A 20157-nucleotide genomic window follows, 5' to 3' on the forward strand; every position below is an offset into this window, starting at 1 on the left:
GGGACTTGTTTATTTTGTAGCTGGAAGTTTGCACCTCTTAATCCCCTTCACCTGTTTTGCTGACCCACCACCCACCCCTCTTCTGGAAACCACCATTTTGTCCTCTGTATTTATGAATCTGTTTCTGTGTTGTTCGTTCGTTTTGTTTTTTAGCTTCTACACATAAGTGAAATCATACAGTATTTGTCTTTCTCTGTCCGTCTTTTCACTTAGCCTAATACCCTCTAGGTCCATCTCTGTTACCATGAATGACAATAGTTCGTTCTTTTTTAAGGCTAATATTTCATTATGTTTACATGTACCACATCTTCTGTATCCACTCATCTATTGATGGACATTTAGGTTGCCTCCATGTCTTGGCCATTGTACAGAATGTTGCAATGAACATAATGATGCATATATCCTTTCAACCTAGTGTTTTCATTTCTTTGGGTAAGTACCCAGCAGTTTTGTTACTAGATCATATGGTATTTTTCAAGTTTTTGAGGAACCTCTATACTGTTTTCCATAGTGGCTGTACCAATTACATTCCTACCAGTAGTGCATTAAGGTTCCCTTTTCTTCACATTCTCACCAACACTTGTTATTTCTTGTCTTTAAAAAAAAAAAAAAGAGTTTATTTATTTGACAGAGAAAGCAAGCACAAGCGGTGAGGGGCAGAGGCAGAGGGAGCAGCAGGCTCCCCACTGAGCAGAGACCCTGCCCTGGGGCAGGGGGTCATGACCTGAGCCAAAGACAGATGCTCAACCACTGAGCCACCCAGAGCCCCTCTTTCTTATAGCCATTCTGACTGATATGAGGTGATATCTTATTGTGGTGCTAATTGTTAATTTTAGCAGTATGAAGCCCTCACTTTGCAATTCTATAAATCTTGAGATTTCTTATAATCTCTTTGAAGACAATAATCATGTCTTAAAGAACTTTGTATCATCCTAATAGTACCTTGCATGAAATAAGTACTTAATAGTGTTAGGTGGATTGATAGAAGAGAAGTATCAGCTGATTAAAAATCAAAATATTTTCTTTGGCCCTTATATTCATAAATGGGGCTGAAAATGATTGCTCTGTTTCAAAAGTTCCAAAAGGAGAAACAGGGATCTTAAACTATGTGTAATTTTTAATTGTTAATATTTGACTCATTACCTTCTTCCCTAAATTTAAACTAAAATACTGTATATTGTGGCTACTCAGAAGTTTATAAACTACCAAAAAAATTGATTTACAGGAAGCAGCATAAGAATTTTTGAAAGATTAGGTAATGTCTGCCAATTTAACAATGTCCTTTAGGCTTTGAAGACCTTGTGGTTTGGAAGCCATGCTTACCTTCCAAGAGGAACTTTCCTACCCTTTTGCTATAGCTGATGAAATGGGTGATGGGAAAGGATTCCTTTGGCACTATGCCAAAAATAGAATTTTAGAGATTACAGTTCTAAATGATTTAGTGTGGGTTTGCGGCCCCATCAGAAAAGTCTAGGTCTGAAGTTTCTGGCTACAGTCATACAACATTTATTTATTGACTTAAACATCTCATAGTTTAGGCTCAATTCTGACATTCACAAGTGCTAATAGAGAGGGTCTTTTCCTATCCCCTTAGCCAGAAGCACTTCAGAACTTAATTCTGTTGTTCTATTTCCTTTTTTGCCACAAAGGAACTTGAAAGTTATAGATAGGGACCATTTGAGATTGTGAAACCACTCTGAGATCATTTTAATTTTAAAAGTAACTAATTCCAAGAGATTAGATTTTGTATGACTTTATAGAATGATAAAGCCTCTATGGGTTTTACAATCTAATAGAATTATGAGGTTTACTTTTAGCAGTTGTTCATAATTAATACACCATTTTGCAGGTATATCCACCCCCTTCCTATGTACAAACACTTGTATTTATATACTCTGCCCTCAGGAATTAAAAAAAAAATGGGTTTGGCTCTGAACTAAAGAGCAGATTATGTTCTTTCTAGCTAGCTATTGTTTCACCTGTCTGTCCTTAAATACTCTTAATCTTTGCCCTATTTCAAATATTTACCAGATGAACTTTTTAAAAAAATATTTTTTAATCTATCCTGGATAAATATCAGGACCCCTTCTATAGGCTACTAGTCTCTGTTGAATAGCAAATATAGCAAGCAGAGTATCTAAAATGTTTTTTTCTGTAAACTTAATAATAATACCATGTTTGATACCCAAAATTCAAATATAAGTTCCAACTATAGTCTCCCTCTTAATGTGGCAGTGAACACTATTGGTCTTGAATTATCAGTTTACTGGAGAAAGTGGGGGACTATGTTCTTTAACTAGGAAAAGAAAAAGAGTTGGAATTCCAAACATACCTTTTTGAGATGATAGTCGGGTATACTGGTTCCTCTAGTCAAAGCCCTTCAGTGACATTCAAGGAGTCTCCATTCATCCCTTAGATGACACAAAGGATTTTCAGGGTGCATTGGGGTAGCCTGAGTGTTCATATGGTGAAATTCTGATAGTCTGGACTTAGAGATAATTCTGGGAGTTGTATCAGCCATAATAAAATCCTTCTCTCTGGTGTTTGTCCACCAAATCCCACCAAAAAAGAAAAGTTTGCTTAAGAGGTAGTGACTTTTTGTAGCCTTATCAGATTTTACTGATCAAACAGAATAATATTGGGTCAGATTTAGTTCGAAGCACATGTTTTTTGCCAGTTTGATAACTCAGGGATGAGAGAACTATCCTCCTATCATGTCAGAGTAGAAACTACTCTTTCTCTTCTCACCAGTGAAGGACTTATACAGGCTCTTTCTCCCTGGCTTTCAAACTTTTTTGACTGTGACCCGCATAAGCAATGCTTTTTACACTATGACCCAGGGTACATATAGATATATTCTGTCTAACAGAAACAGCAGTTCCATGAAAACACATCCTTACTCTGTGTCTAATGTACTCTGATTTTGCTATTCTATTTTACTTTTTATTGATGTGGTTGTGAACCACCAAACTGATTCATGACCATCTAAGGAATCTTAGTTCATTGTGACTTTAGCCCAAGTGACTACTTACTGCCATTAACAACCCCAATTCTTTGGTGAACAAAGAATCGTAATTAAATCTGTAATGAGAGACTGTCTTTCAAAGGTTCTCTGGAGTAACCTCTGAAGTTACCTCATTTGCCTGCATTTCCCACCTTCATAATATAAAAGAACTGGGTAGCTTTCTAACTTTTTATTTTTAAACAATTCAAATTTACAGAAATATTTTGAGAATAAGTATAGGAGAGCTTGGCTGGCTCAGTTTGTTAAGCATCTGACTTCAGCTCAGGTCATGATCTTGGGGTCCTGGGATGGAGCCCTGTGTGGGGCTCCCCGCTCAGTGAGGAGTCTGCTTGTCCCTCTTTCCTTCCCCCCACTCGTGCTTTCTTTCCCCACCCTTTCTCTTTCTCTCTCCTTCCCTCCCTCCCAAATAAATAAAATCTTAAAAGAAAAAAAAAAAAAAGAATGGTACAAAGACCCCTTGTATAACCTTCACCAAGAGACCATATTCAAATTTCACCAGTTGTCCCAGTAATGTTCTTCGTAGCAGAGGGCTCCAATACAGGATCACACATTAGACCTGATTCTCGGGCAGCCCCAGTGGCTCAGCGGTTTAGCACCTGCCTTCAGCCCAGGGTGTGATCCTGGAGTCCGGGGATCGAGTCCCACATCAGGCTCCCTGCATGGGGCCTGCTTCTCCATCTCTCAAGAATAAATAAATAAAATCTTAAAAAAAAAAAAAAAGACCTGATTCTCATATCTCCCTAGTTGGTCTTTCCTTGCCTTTCATGACCTTGGTATTTTTTAAGATGACAGGCCTATCGTGTATGTCCCTCAGCTTGGGCCCAGTGTTTCCTCATAAATAGACCCATTTTATGCATTTTTAATACAATGTCACAGAAGCAATCCTTTGCTGTTCTCCTTTTGTCCTAACAATTTGTCCCTACTGGTAGTGTTGAGCTTTGGTCACTTGATTAAGATAGTGTGTGCTAGGTTTCTCCATAGTAAAGCCCACTTTTTTCCCCTCATGATTAATAAATATTTTATGAGTCAATACTTTGAGATTATGTAAAATCCAGTTCCTCATCCTATTTTTATCTATTAGTTTTGGAATCCACTAATGTTCCTTTCTTGGATTGATTTTACATTGATGTTTGCCAAATGGTGATATTTCTAATTTCATTACTCCTTCTACATTTATTAGTAGGCATTCAGTTGTAAGGAAGAACTTTGTCTCATTTCTTTTTTCATTCATTTATTTGTATTAGTGTGTGCTCGTAGGTTCTATGTTGTTCAATGGGTTATGACTTTTCACTATCATTATTTATTTTGATGCTCAGAGTGTTTCAGGTTTGGCTTTTTTAAGCAAGTCTCCATGTCCTTTTGCCATGTTTCCATTATTAAAGTGCTTCCTTACTTTCTGACACGAGAGACCCAGGCCCATTTTCTTATCCCTGCCCCAACTCTGGAATTAGTCATTTCTCCAGGGAATCCTGTTCCTTTTAACAGAGAGTGGAGCGTAGAAACTGTGATTTGAGCGCTAGGTGCACGGAATGCTGCTGGAGTGTTGCTCTTCCCACGTTTCTCAGTGCAGAGAGCTAGGAAATACATAGATAGGTGCATTTAGTTAGACACACATGCACACGCATATCGTTACATCTTTAGTTATTTAGGTCTGTATATATAGAAAATATATACCTTCGATACCTTCACTCCTGCACATCACAAGGTTTTATTCTAAGTTTCTCTTTTTTCTTGTTTATACCTACCTTCTCCAGCATTAAGAAACCTAGCTCCCATTGGCCTCAATATGATTATTTATTTGCTCAACCCCCCTGTATAAAGCCAGTCGTCTAAGTAGAGCAGGTTACTGTCTCTCGGTATTGAGAGAATCAGATGAGATAATATACGTTAAGGCACTTTAAAAGAGTTTACCACTGCCTGGGAGTAGATATAACAAAGAAGTGAAGAGACAGGAACGATAGTTGGGAGTAATAGGCTTTTACATTTCCTCTTCAGTTGCCAATGAGTAATGAAATCACTGTATAAACTGTACAGAAACAGATCGGGGAACTGACTGATCACATTTCATCTTGCCATGCTTTGAGGAATAGTGTAACCTGGTGACTTGCATTCGGGAGAGTGAAAAAGTATCCCTCCTAATCCCTCCCTCCCTAGACAATCTGTGCTTGCTATGGGAATGTTACTATTTAGGTTTACATCAATATTTCTTTTCTAAGTGAAGAGATCTATAGAGGAAAAACTCATTCTTATTAGATGAGATTAACTATATAAGGAGGATCTAAAACACAAGATTCATAGATCTGAATTCCCAAAATAATTGGCCTTTCAGACACAGTCTGGTTCTGGCTTGTGGTGGAATTGAGCAGTCTTCTTCAGTTTTTTAGATTGAGAATGAATTAAGACCTCTTTTATAAACCCTTGTCCACCTGTATTCGTCAGACCAACCCCCAAGAGGCTGATCACTTCCCTTCATTTAATTTTACAAAATTGGTCATAAGAATAAAGAAGATGTCAAGATAATTAGAGGGAAAAAGAGTGGCATGCTGGGAAGAATTGAAGGAAAAAGTATAAATTTCATGTAGGAAAAGGAAGGGCAGGATAAAGTTTCCAAGAGCCCAGAGGGAAGTGAGTTGTTACTTTGGGGCTAAACCTATTGGCTTAGAAAGCATTTGGCCTTAAAATGTTGGATAGGGTAGTGATGACAACACAGTGCAAAAGATTAAATTTGAGATGTTTCAAGGCCAAATCCAAAAACCTTCAACACCAAGCAAATAAATTCCTTTCTTTTTAACTCTTAATTGTCCCTGTGGGTAACTCAGCCCTGCATTCTCACATTTCCGCTTCTGTCTCTGCTTTTTCTCTTCATTTCTGACTCTTTTCCTCCCCTTACCTATACCCTCTTTCCACCTTGTTCTTCCCTGATTACAGCATTTTAGAAAATGCTGGTAAACTATCTACTCAGAGATTCAGCCACTGAAGTCTCTGACGTACAGAGAGCTTCCTTTGCAGTGGGCCAAAGTTTCCATTTGCTGGGCTTCCTTGTGGTGTGGCAGGAATGCCATGTCATCTAAGTGAAACATAAAGGGCCCAAAGGTGCGTTGACTCATGTGTCTGTCAGGGCTTTGTTACTTGAGAGATCCAGAAGTTGAAAAGTCCCCCTTCTCCTATCTCGCCAGCTGTTTGGAGAAGTCAGCCGGTGAAGCCGCTGCTTACTCTAACGCGGTGGATACCGGAAGGTTTGGTGGGCTTTGCCCCTGAGCCTGTCCCCAAAGAGCCTCCCTCTATTCCTAGAAGCTGGCAGGCTTTCTTCTCCTCCTGCAAGTGGCAACCCGAATTCTGAGTTGAAAGTGAATCTTTGCCCTTGGCTCTTCTCCAGCATTCCTCGCTGAGCGAATAGGGATTTGGAATGTCAGAAAATAGAAGAGGGGAGGGGAAAAGATGTGTGTATGACTGTGAGTGTTTATATGTAAAAGCAGCTTCGTCTGGGAGGACTTAGGGAAACTTGACTTCCTCAGATGGCTTCCTTCTCATAAACTCTTGGTTCCTTATTTGTATTTTTGTTTTGTTTTGTTTTTTGTTTTTAAGTTGTTTAACCTGAATTTATCACGGCAGTTCTAAACCCCTTCCAGCCCAGTGGAGTCAAGCTAAGGAAAGAGCATGATTTCCAGAGCATTTCTGTTTCTTCCCTCTGGATAAAGTGACGGTAGTTCGTCCCAGGCTCGTCTCCGGCAGGATCCAAGGTCATCTTTCCTCTGGGATTTAATCTGGTGTCATCGGGAAACTAGACTCAGGTTTTATTGGGGAGCAAGTCTCAATAAGAAGTGTCCTTTGGGAGAATCAAGGACTTGATCTAGGCATACAAGGTGTGGCTCAGCACAATACCCTCCGTCGTGAGCTACCAGTCCCGAGCGCTTGTGGTTGAAGCTGGACTGCAAATATTGATGGAACACGCCTCTCAGACTCTGTTTAACTGTGGACTGGTTCAGAGCACAAGACTATAATTTACAGGGTGGCTTTTATCCTTTATTTAGTTCTATCCAAAGTCTTCTTGCATCAACTCAAAAGGAGAGATTCCGTGAGGGTAACCTGCAGGGGCAGTTTCCCAGCTTTGCGTGAAGAATCCAGTGGTTGAGTGTCTGCCTACATCCTGAGGAACCATGTCCTCTTTATATACCCGAAGTAAAGAATTCACTCGGAATAGGAAATCTCAGTCTGATTCTCCCCCAGCATCTCCTTCCCCGACTGCCAAGACACTCCGAGTAAGCAGCGTTTTATTTACGTATGTTCATAGTTGTGTTAAAGGTGGAGAATGTGTCTGTAACTTGGGGAGTTAGGTTTAGAGCGAAGGCATTTCAGAGCATGTGGGAATCGGTAGAGGAAGAAAGAAAATTTGCAAGTAAAGATCCCGTTAGCTTCTCTGCAGGAGGTTGTAGTTCATAATACTTACTGTAGTCTTAAGTAAAAGCAGATTTAAATATGTTAGACTTACAATTTCTGTCTTTTAGCTTTTAACCGTCAGTTGTAAGCTGCCTGGGAGTAAGATTTTAGAGTCCTTGTCACTCTTACAGGCGTTTCTTAATTTCTACGGTTATTTTTAGTTGCTCCCTTTCCTGTTTTTTTGTGGGTCAATACTGTTTCTAGAGAAAAAGCTCCCAAATGGCCACAAAACAGTGTACATTAAACTTCAGTTATGTGCAGGCTCCTGGTGAACGTTCGTGTAGGCGTGTGTGAGCGCGAGTGTACCCTCGCCCGTGTTGTGTGCCCGCTGAGCCAGAGAGAAAGCAAGACGAGCGAGGAGTTACGGGCACTCGGAGTCGTTCTTCCTCCTCAGTCTAGAGATTTCATGCTTGCGAAGTCAGAGAAAGAACCCCTGGCTGTCGACAGGCAGCCGTGTGGAGGTGTTGGTAGTGCCCCAGGCAGATCCACTTGAGTTTTTTCTCGAGTGTGTGTTGTGGAAGTGACTCGCATCTGCCTTAGCGTCTTCCTCTGATGGGAACTGAGGATGCAAGGGCTGCCACCGCTAGCAGGCGATGAGGAGCCCCGATGGGCATATTAGGTAGTAGGCAAGGCACAGCTCCTTCTTGGGGAACAGGATGGTGCCCTGCGCGGGACCTACACAGAATAGCCAGCACGACGGCCGTAGCCGCCTTGTTTGGGGAGCTGTGGGGGAAGTCTGCAAGGAGGCTGAACTGACTACTGCGTTTCTTTTGAGTTGTCTTCTGTTTGTTTTCGGCGTCTTTCTCATGGGATAGATGACCAGACGGTGGATTTGCTGTGTAACATGTGGGTCTGGAGCATCAGCTAGGGAAGTTCACCAGGATTCCAGAAAGATTTGGTTATAAAGCTCTTTCACTCGTGAGTTCTTTCTGTGACAGGACTGAGAAGCTCGAGTGTCTGTGTCACCGTTGTGGAGTTCTGGGAGTTTCACAGGCTGTGTCTTTCCTTTCTAAGAAGCCATCGATGAGGGGCGCCTGGCTGGCTCAGTCGGCCCAAGCCTGAGCTTGGTTTGGCTCAGGTCATGACCTCAGGATCCTGGGCTCGAGCCCTGCATCGGGCTGCAGACTGAGCATGGAGCCTGCTTGGGGTTCTCTCTCCTCCCTGTGTCCCGCCCCGTTCACACCCACGCTCCCTCCCTCCTGCTCTAAATTAATCAGATAAATAAATAAACAAAAAATAAAAGGAACCGCAAACATAGTTATTAAAAAGAAAAAGAACCAGCAGCAGCAGCAGCCACAGAGTGCTTCCCCCTCAGCAGCCCTCGGGTACCTTTTGGTGGCTACCCCTGAGGTCCACAAAGGGAGCACTTTCACTTCAGTAGTGTTTGTTTGTTCTGTTCCCTCTTACACACTCAGCGGCACCTTTGGTGTAAAGAGCCCTTGTTAACATCTGTTCACTGCTGTGACACAGTTCCTGGAGCGATGCGTGACGCCTCGTGAGCACTCAGCAGAATCTGCTTAGTGGCACACACCCCGTTTCCTTTTTCTCTTTGAGCCCATTTCTTCTTTATGGTTAAGTGCTCCTTTCTTCTTGTCTCGGTCCTAACAGCTGCCACCCACCCTTTCCACCCTCATTCCACCATCCCCCCCATCCCTGACTTTTTAGACAGAGGTCACAGAGGGAGAGAATTCGAAAATTTGGTTTATGGGAAACCAGCGCGTGGACGGCCTTCCTAAGGGACTGCCTCCCGGTTTCAGCGGTCAGCGCCCGTTGACCGTAGCCAGCTTCCAGGTCCGCATGGCCTTAGGCTCTACTGTAGAGAATGGGGATTTTCGTTTATCATTCATGGTCCATTGTGTCACTTGTGTCTGTACGTCTGAGAGGGTGAAAGATACGCCAGACCGATGGAGGCTGTTGGTACTAAAACTAAGACTGCTCCTAGGCTTCCCCTGTAGCCTGTTTGCTCTCACGTCCCAGCTAATTAGGGTGCTGCGTCCCAGCTGGTTCAAGGCTGCGACCGTCCCTCCCCTCACTGCGTGTGGTGCTCTGTAACGGCTCGCGTGGCCGTGGCGATGCTCGTAGGCCTCGGATGCCCGGCTACCTGCCTGGCTGCTGCTTCACTTCCCTTACCTCGTTCAATCCCCAGCCACCCTGAAGGGTGGGTGTTGCTGTCACCATTTTACATACGAGGAAACGGAACCACACGGAAGAGAAGTGGCTTACCCACCCCGTCAGCTGGTAAGCAGCAGAGCCTGGTCTCTGGCCTCAAAACCCGTATTTGTCCATAACGCTGGTTTCGTGCCAGATACACTGGAAAGTTAAGGACATTCTAGAATCAAAGATGACAGTCAAAAGCTTGGGTAGCTGTGGGAATCCAAAATTCAGGCATAATGAGGACCCAGAAAACTACAATTGTGGAAAGAGGGAAGCAGTGTCTGCAGACCAAGGGGGGGAATTGGCAAGCTATACGGAATCTCCCACGCCTGATTCTAGAACCCTGGGCAGAGCATAGGGAACCGTGGGTCCCCCAGAGCCTGAGCACTTGTGGCTACAGGTCTCCATATCTCTCTCAGAGGCAGAGAAATACTTGAGTGAGGTTGCTGGGAAGTGTCTGTGCATCTCAGAGTTAAGGTCAGAACCTCTCTCTCTCCCCATGCAAACTTGACCAAGTGCACATTCACTTTTCTGTTAGAAATTGCACAAAGAGGTGTAGCCTCTGAAGCCAACATTCTTCAAAACAAATGATTGAAATTTTGAGCCAGCGTATAAATATTTGTGATTTTTTTTTTTTTACTGTCGTTAAAGAGGCTAAATATTAAGTGTTTCCATATAAGGAAAATGCTTTCACAGGGAATTTTTAAATGATAGCCATTCACACGGGGAGGATATTTAGAACACCTTGCCCTTAGCCAGATGTTCAAGAAGCGGCATGTGCAAACTGTAAACTGCAACTCAAACACATATGATTTTTAACTTGAGAAAACCAATAGCAGGATGATTTCTCAGTACTAGAAAACAAACTTGTCTTACCATACCTTTACTTTTCAACTCTCAACAGCTTCTGGTACTTTTAATATTATGTAATTCAGTGTTTCTGTACTCGATAAACTAGGACCATTTTAGTAATATAAAAATGTAATGCTTGCCTAGAGATTGTGCAACTAGTATCCTCCCTAATGAAAAAATCACTTACATGCAGAAGATAGCATGTGTCTTACCAGCTAAGATTCTACTTTCTCTAGTTTGTATTTCAAAAACAATATATTTCCATTCTCTGAACACAAAATTACACTGTTAAACATGGTCTTTAAAAAAACACCCCTCGTAAAAAAAAAAAAAAAAACAAAACACCCCTCGGGATCCCTGGGTGGTGCAGCGGTTTAGCACCTGCCTTTGGCCCAGGGCACGATCCTGGAGACCCGGGATCAAATCCCACGTCGGGCTCCCGGTGCATGGAACCTGCTTCTCCCTCTGCCTGTGTCTCTGCCTCTCTCTCTCCCTCTCTCTCTCTCTCTCTTTCTCTCTCTCTCTCTGTGACTATCATAAATAAATAAAAATTTAAAAAAAAATTAAAAAACACCCCTCTCTTGGGCAGCCCTGGTGGCTCAACAGTTTAGTGCTGCCTTCAGCCCAGAGTGTGATCCTGGAGACCCGGGATCAAGTCCCACGTCGGGTTCCCTGCATGGAGCCTGCTTCTCCCTCTGCCTGTGTCTCTGCCTCTCTCTCTCTCTCTCTCTCTGTGTGTGTGTGTGTGTGTCTCTCATGAATAAATAAATAAATCTTTAAAAAAAAAAGACACCCCTCTCTTTCCATAAGGAAAATATCCACCATCCATTCTTTTAGTGTCTCCACCCCCCAACCCCCCACTAAAATTACTATTCTAAGTGATGATATGCTCCTAATATTCCTGTTTTGGTTGACCCTGAATAGTGAAATAATTTTTTTTTTTTAACGAGTCTTTTGGCTTTCACACTAGGTTGACACTAGTTCAATATCTCTTTGTCTGTAAAATTTGGGGAGCTCCCTGAGTAAAAGATCTACTCATCTCTGATTTTGTACCCAGGGAAAGCAGAACAACTTCCAGATTCATACAGATTTTTTTTAAGATTTTATTTATTTAAAAAAAAAAGATTTTATTTATTTATTTGAGATAGAGAGAGAGAGCACAAGTGGGGGAGAGGGAGAAGCAGACTCCCCACTGAGCTCAGAGCCTGCCTCAGGGCTCCACACAGGCCTGGATGAGGGACTCAGTCCCAGCACCCTGAGATCACAACCTGAGCGAAGGTCAGACAGCTAACTGACTAAGCCACCCGGGTGCCCCAATTCACTCAGATTTCTAATGGGAACCACACCAGCTATCTATGTATAAGAATTTGAAGGCTTAGCCGCTGTTCTCACACTCTGAAGCAACTACATGAGGTGCAGGGTTCACACAATTAGTAGAACAACTTCCTTTTGATGTATTTTTCCAACATTGAAAAAGTAAGAATTCTGAACTACAAATACATTACACACCTCTAGCTCTTGCTTTTTAATCACCATTTATATGATCGGGTCTCAAGTATATAAATTCTGTTAATTTAGAAATTAGTCAATTTAGATGGTTTAGCAGTTCTAAATCATCTTGAAAACAAGAGCAAGGTAATCATTGGTCAATGCTCTCAAATTATTATTGGTAATTTAGCAAAATATCTTTCAATACAATCCAAAGATAACAAAATACAAAAGAATGTCCACATTGTAGGGCTTTAGCTGATATTACATTGAATAGTCTTGAAGTAAGTAGGTCATCAGCCGAACCCTGGGAATCTTTTAACTAGACAGATTTTTATTGAATTGGTTGGTATTTATGATAATAGGATTGGGCCTGCATCTATAAAACAAGATCAGTAGCATTTTCCCCATTTAATCTGGATTGCTGCTCCTTCCGGATTTATATCTCAACTGAAAATACGGAGATTTTTCACAAGGTTTCTCTCCCCAGCAATTAACATAAATAAAGGGAACAATTAACCAACTTGTTTTGTTTTATAACCAGCTCTACAAACTAATGAGAGAGCATTTGATAAACAAGCGAGTGATGAAGGATTTCTGCTTTCACGAGACCTTGTCTGTGTGGCCACTCGGGTTAGGAGGCTCCCCTCTGCCTCAGCATTTCAGACTGTCAGTATTGACGGTCGTTCTTTGCATGTCCTTTCTGCTCTCCTGTGGCAAACAGCAGTTTAGTGTATGATCTTACCCTTTTTACGTGTCATACTGCATCTGGGCACCACCAATCTGGAATTCATTTTTCGCTTTGCTTTATAATCCATTGTCATGAAATGAGAAACATTTGTCTGGGTGAATAAGGCTAATTAACAGTGCAATCTGTTAACCATTTTTTTCTAATTAAAACCACTAATGTATCTTTTCTTTCTTTTTTTTTTTTATTTCATTCAAGAAAAGTCAATAGCAGTAATTCTATGACCCAATGAATCTTCTTTTTTTTTTTTTTCCCAATGAATCTTCTAAGCAAGTGTAGTAGAACCTGTAGAAACAAACACAGTTCCCCGTTTGGAATCTTAGCTATATAGTGGACTAGTTAACCCATGTTCTACAAAAAACTGGATGAGATGGCGTCTGAAGTCATGGTTTTTCGACCAAAAAACACTGGGAGTTTCCAGGTGACAACACAGATGCAAGCCCAGTCCTACCTTTGGCCCTCCAATTTTCTGGTTCCATGATAAATGTTTATCAAGACCACCTCTATTTTGAATCTTCCCACCATTAACATTTCATGAGCATCTGCTGTGCTATACACTGGAATTCAAAAATGACAGATACAGCCCTTGCCTTCAAGGAATTGACAGTCTAACTGGAGAGAGAAAAATGAAAATCGAGTACAGCGTGTTTTTTGTTTTAGAAGATCAGTCAAGTGGTAAATGAATTAGCCAGATGTTTAAAGAATAAAAGGGGCACCTCAGTGGCTCAGTTGATCGGCTCAGGTCATAATCCCAGGATTCTGAAGTGCCTGAAGCAGCCCTTCAGGCTCCCTGCTCAGTAGGGATTTGCTTTTCCCTTTCTCTCTGCCCCTCCACCTGCTTGTGTTTTCTCTCTCTCTCTCTCTCTCTCTCTCTCTCTCTCTCTCTCTCTCGCTTGCCTGGTCGCAAATAAATAAAATATTTTTTTTAAGATTTTATTCATGAGAGACACAGAGAGAGAGGCAGGGACACAGGCAGAGGGAGAAGCAGGCTCCCTGCGGGGAGCCCGATGTGGGACTCGATCCCAGGACTCCAGGATCATGCCCTGGGCTGAACGCAGGTGCTAAACCACTCAGCCACCCAGGCTGCCCCAATAAAATATTTTTTAAAAATAAAGAGCAATAGAAAATAGGTGGCCAAAGGAGGAGGAAATTGCATTACAAAAGTGGAAAAAAAGATATGAGAAAATATAGGATTATTTTGAGAGCTACAGACCGGTGAGGCTAGAACAAAAGATATATTTAGGAATATAATAGGAAATGACACTAGGGACACAGCAGGGACCAGGTCATATGGGGCTTAGTATGTCATTCTAAGGATTTGGAGAGTTACCCTGTAGATAACTTGAAAAGTTGAAGTAAAGTGGCTGTGATCAGAACTGCTTATTCAAGAGCTATTTCTGGCATCTATGGAGGCTGGATTGTAGAGGCAGGGTCTGAAGGTTGAGCTTGTTGCCCTGAATGCCATACTCCGGGTGAGAAGTGATAAGGGCCTGAACAGGGACATTCCCCAGGCAGTAGGGAGAAGCACTCAGCTACTTGGAAGGTAGGACTGACAGACGGGAACCGATGGGATGGGGGTGAGGATGAGCCTGTGAGAGGGCAGAGTGAGGGCCGACTCCCAGGTCTCGGGTCGAGGTGACTCAGCAGAAGATGGCATGTGCGGGAGGGAACGGGACATGAAGTGGGGAAATGATTACACTTTTGAGAAGTCGAGTTAGAGGTTCAGAGCGTTCAGATGGTGATATCCAGGAATGATTTGGTCTAAAGCTCAGGAGAAGATTATGGGTCGAAAACATTGATATTTATGACTAAGCCACGGAAGTGGTGAGCTGGTCTGAGGAGCAGATGAAGCATAAGGAGGGAGCTCAGAATAAAACTTGGGGGCGGAGCAGGTGGTAACACCTAGCAGGTGCCCCGGCTTCTCCCCTTGGTTTTCCGGCCCGGGCACCGCTGGAATCCCAAGCAGGAAAGCAGGCGTGTATGTTGTTTATTTGTTTGGAGGTACTGTAGTCAACTATGGTACAGTGATGAGCTTTAGTTCCCAAAGAATCCAGAAATTTAGGAGGTCAGTTTAGGGTCAATTAAGAGTTTACGGTTCTAGTTTCATTTTTCTGTACATAATCAGCTGTGCAACCTGAGGTGGTTTTTCAAATTTAAAAAAGTTCCCAATTTGTTCAGTATTTTTTTACTTCTCTTTTTTGATCATAATATTTGTGTGAACAGACAACAATTATTGTCAGAAGACCCAAGGGAAGCAACTAGAGTTGGCTTTCATCTGCCTTTTACTCTTTTTCAGCCCCTTTTTTTCTGTTCTAAACCTGTTTATTTTATGTAGTGAGTGGCAGTTATCCATCCGCAACGGAGGGGTTAGTTCTCATCACAGCCAGTCTGCTTAGGTTACACAGTGCAGGGAGTTTTACCAATGCGACAATTAGGTAAAGATACTCAAATTATGTCTGGACTTTAACCTTTATGGCTCATTTTGAAAACAATATTTTCATATAGGAGTTTTTTTTTCCATATAGGAGTTTTTATACTTTTGTGTTTATTAACTTCATACAGTTGGTTATTTGGGAGAGAGTATAACTATCCAGACAGTAAATAATGACCTTAAATGTCTGTAGGTTAGAAAGGGTAAGTAGGAATTGGCCTGGATTATCAAAATCTACAAATAATCAAAACCGTTTACTTGAGTTGCCAAGGAATTTGTTTGAGCTTATTACCCTTGCAGCCAACAAGCATTGGCAGAGCCAAAGGACCAAAGAGCAATGGGAGAGAGGATGGAAAAACAGAGAAAACTATAGTTAATATCGTTGCTAATACTCATCAAACATTCACTATATGCCAGTTGCAGTCCCAAGCACTTAACATCTGTTGTCTCATTTAGCGTTTTTGATAACATCATACACTGGGCACCATTTCCCCTACCTTACTGATGAGGACACTGAGGCAGAGAGAAGTTAAATAATTATTTAAGGTCATGGAACAAGTAAATGCTGGAGCACTTAACCAGGGAGCTTGTGGCCAATCCACTGAAACTGCTGTGTCTCCGTTAAACAACTCCTAAATTATTGCTAATATCCCTGACCACTTAACCTATTTTGAAAAGAGAGATTGTGATCGTTAAACTGTATTTAAAGGAGGAAAACCCTTATAGAATAATTCAGGAAGAGACAAATATATATTAGTAAAAAGTCAGAATTTTGCATCATCTCAAAATAGTTTTATTATTTGTAAGTATCTGTGGTAAATGGTTGCTAAGGAGCAAAGATCTGCAATCTCCTTAAAGGTTGTAATCTAGAATTTTTAGTGTATTAATTGTATATAAGTAGTTACTCTAAAGCCATTTATAAGTGCTCAAAAATAGATCCTTTAAGCAAGGTCATTTCCCTTATTTTGTTTATACTATTAATTTGCTTTATAAAGTCTTTTTTTAAAAAACAGATGGTACAAAGGGTCTCCAAATGGCTCAGTTGGTTAAGCATCTAACTCTTGATTTCGGCTCAGGTCATGATCTCAGGGTTGTGAGGTTGAGCTCCATGTTGGGCCTGGATACTGCTTAGTATTTTCTCCTTCTCCCTCTGCCCCTTGCCCCATAAAAAAATAAATAAAGACACAGAGGTATGCTTGAATTCAGGACTTCCCAAATTATAACAAGTTCTGAATTCAAAGAGTCTGAATTACTGAAGCTTTTCTTATCCAAGGGACTCTTCTCCTGCCAAAAAATCAAGCAAATTGCAGTTACATTCCCCCTCCCAAATTTCTTCATTGTAAAATATCTGTTTTGGGAGCAAAACTTAGCTCCCTAAATCCAAAGACTTATGCATATAAGGTCTATATGGGGGGTATAAAATGGTTTTAGTGGAAAAAAAATTTTTTAAAGCTTCAGTTATCTTTTAGAGCTTCCAGTAGCAGCACTCTGGGATAACTGTGGCCCTAACAAGGTCCCAGCTTGTGCCGGACTTCCTGCCAATCACTCATGATAGTGTCTTTCTTCATGACCTCCTAGCTTCAAACTCCAGACCATAAACCCATTGGGCCTGTTCTTTCCATGAAATGTTGCTGAAAATCTCTAGTCAGAATTGGTCTCTCTCTCTCTCTCTCTCTTCTGGCTACTTTTTTATTTGTCGTATGTAGCAGAAAGTCTAGTGTTTGATCACTTTCTTGCCTCCTCCTCTGGTTGTTTTATGGATGTGCTTTTCGCTCTTCCTCAGAGGAGAGCTCTTTGGTATCAGAGGCCCATGTCTTAGATTCTGCACGTATCTATTCTATTCCTCCAAGTGTCATTCACAGAGCTGGGCACGCAGACGCACTTAAAATATATACAAAGAATGAACACTGCTGCCTGTTTAGATCTGATCTCTCTGTTCCTACCCCATTTGGCCACCTGGAAAGGAGGTCAAAGGCCACACACTAGAAAATCCTATTTCTGAAATGTAGGCCAACCATAGGTCTTCCCAGGGCAATGGAGATAGCTGTCTATTGCAGTTTGCTAGTGCATCCATAGCTCTAAAATATGCCAGTTAATATTTTAGCTTCTGTGGGGACAGAAAGAGAAAGGGCTAAGAGCAGAGGAAGCCCCTGAGTTTGTGTAGGACCTACTGAGAAGTAAAAAGGTTTACCTTATGTTATTTAGGTTCCCAAGTAATTATTTCCTCTTGAAATATGAGGTCTGGAGAGCCTCACTAACCCCTTTGCAAAGGTTTTGATTCATGGCCTCTTCCAAATTGGAAATAACTGCTGCCCAAGCAGGCTGCTATACAGTGACACCATTTAAAGAATATCCTTCTCTTCCCAGGCTTAATGGCTGAAAGAGTTGTTAGTGGTGGTCAGCAACGGCGCCTGTTGAAGAGCCTTAACAGAGGAGTGGGATGAAACTTCTAAATGTAGGACTTCTTGAATGCAGTACCTAACAGTATTTGGGGTGGGTGATCAGGCTGCTCTTCTCCCGCATGCACTAAGCCTTGCTCTTTTGAAGCCTCTGAATGTATTTTATGGGCTACCGTTGTTTCAGGTGGCTGGGCACAGCAGTGAGGACCTAAAACTCTGAGTTGTGTGGACAGTAAAAATATGTGTTAAATGTGAGAAATGTGACCCACGTGCGAGAGTCACAAGTTTTAGAGCTACTCATTCTCCTCGGTCATTTTCATCATGTATAGTATGCAGCGTGTGAAAGGCTAGAAAGAGAGTGTGCCTGAGCCTGCAGACACATTCATGGATAATAATGGCTTACATATCCTCTTAAATATAAAATGGCTTGCCTTGGATATTTTAGGGAGACCTAAGTATATGCATATATTTCCTTCTATGATAAATGTGATTTGTGAGTTCCAAAAAAAACGGAGAAATTCTTCAGTAGCTAGGAATATCCACAAAGAAAAAGCACAGGCCTGCATAGAAAATAAGAACCGTGAAATTCCAATATTGAGGTAGCATCATCTATAGATACAACAAAAGATAACTACTTCTATAATTTAATAAATAATGATTTATCTTTTAAAATGTAGTGAGACGTCTAGAATAATGTGACGGGGCATTACATCATCTCAATTCTACATGCGATATTACATTGACTGGATAGTCACAACTGGGCAATGATATTTTTCAGAAATATTTATGATCCAGGCGCGCCTGGGTAGCTCAGTCATCAAGCGTCTACCTTCAGCTCAGGTCATGGTCCTGGAATGCCCAGATCGAGCCCCAGGTCGAGTCGGGCTCCCTGCTCAGCGGGGATTCTGCTCCTCTCCTCACTTGTGCGTTGTCTCTCGCTCACTTGATCTCTCTCACTCTCTCTCTCTCAAATAAATACTTGTGATATAAACTGAATGTTAAGGGCTGTATTTGACTTTCTTGGTTTTGTTCCACCTGCGTTAATTAGGAAACACAAATCAAAGAGTATAATATGATAAAGCTATATGCAATTTAATACTTTTTTTTTTTTGCAATTTAATACTTTTAAAAGCGAAATTGTGCTTTGAAGCACACTCACCTACATGTGCAGCTGCTTGCATGGATGTACATGTTTCCCCAGTGCAAGACTGTGCCCTCAGCATTACTCTAGTTCTGAATGCATATAATCACCTAATTGCAGCTGATTGGCCGTATACTATTGATGTTTCTTACCTTGAGGAAGCTATAAACTAGACTATGTTTTTCTTTTAAAGGGGGAGTCCAAAATGGTTGGGGAGGGGCAGCCCCGGTGGCCCAGCGGTTTAGCACCACCTTCAGCTTGGGGTGTGATCCTGGAGACCCGGGATCGAGTCCCACATCAGGCTCCCTGCATGGAGCCTGCTTCTCCCTCTGCCTGTGTCTCTGCCTCATGAATAAATAAATAAAATATTTAAAAATAAATAAATAAATAAAATGGTTGGGGAGTATTTTATGGTTGGAGTCTAAAATGGCTTCCCAAAGAATCTGGCCTAATCTCCAGAGCCCAGAAATATGATGAGATGGCTCTCCTCTGATTATGTTATGTGACACAATTCCCCTTAGGACGGGGAGATTTTCTTGGGTGGCCCTGATCTAATGACATGACCCCTTAAAGTAGCAAAGAGCTTTCTTGGCTGATGACAGGGGAAGCCAGGGAAATTTGAAGTGTGAAAGGACTCAGGATGCTGTTACTGGCTTGAAGATGGAAGGGGCCACATGGGAAGGAGGCGGGCGTCTGTAGGAGCAGGAGCTGCCCCCAGCTGACAGCCAGCAAGGAAATGGAGAGCTAAGACCTGCAGCCACGAGTCACTTGGTTCTGCCAACACCATGAATGATCTTCCCCCAGAGCCTCCAGATAGGAGTCCCGCCAGCAGACACCTTGCTCTCTGCCCAGTGAGAACCCATAGAGCTATGCTTGACTTCTGGCCTGCAAAAACTGTGAGATATTAAATGGATGTTTTGAGTTACTACATTTTATTATAATTTGACAGCAACGATGGAAAACTAATGTAATTGAATTTTTGTATGATATTTAGATGTGGAGGGAAAAACCCAATACAGGTTTCATCATCACTATCCTCTACTGTCACACCTTGGTGTAAATCTTGAACGTTTTTTGTTCCACCCACATGTATATTTCCAAACTGTGCAGGATCCCCAAGGAGATTACTGGAACGATACAGACCCAGATCTCTTTCAAAGCTAGAAACTGGTAGACTCTCCTTTCAAGTTCCTCAAGAACCATCTGTTTGAGTTGTAAAGGGAATTCTTCCCTTACGGTAGAAAGCTAGGAGACCTCTGCCTCTCTTAGACATTTGTAGGAAACTAGAATGATTCTTAAACTCAAGAAGTTAAAAATGAATGAATGAATGAATAAATAAAATAAACAAACTCAAAAAGTTATAGAATTCTATCACCTGTCAGCTCCAAAAATGAGTAGATTTGCAGTCGCCCTACGCATCCACAAGGCCCCTCGTGCTTGCAGCTACACTCCCATCATTGACTTGTTCGTCATGAGGCATTC

At 41.8% G+C, this 20157-nt stretch overlaps 1 protein-coding gene across 8 annotated transcripts in view; it reads left to right on the forward strand.

The window, feature by feature from the left end:
- The window catches only part of PPP1R12B (protein phosphatase 1 regulatory subunit 12B), a 205852-nt gene that overhangs the window by 156660 nt on the left and 29035 nt on the right, over positions 1-20157 (forward strand). Inside the window, exon 1 of one of the 8 annotated variants that reach the window (XM_041759222.1) lies at positions 6501-7284. The exons of the other annotated variants lie outside the window; for them this stretch is intronic. Coding sequence (XP_041615156.1) covers positions 7183-7284 — 102 coding nt within the window. The 5' untranslated portion in view covers positions 6501-7182. Of the gene's footprint in view, positions 1-6500; positions 7285-20157 lie in introns of those variants that run through there. 8 annotated transcript variants of the gene reach the window in all.

This window comes from Vulpes lagopus, chromosome 1 (genome assembly GCF_018345385.1).
Source record: "Vulpes lagopus strain Blue_001 chromosome 1, ASM1834538v1, whole genome shotgun sequence".
NCBI classification, from domain to species: domain Eukaryota; kingdom Metazoa; phylum Chordata; class Mammalia; order Carnivora; family Canidae; genus Vulpes; species Vulpes lagopus.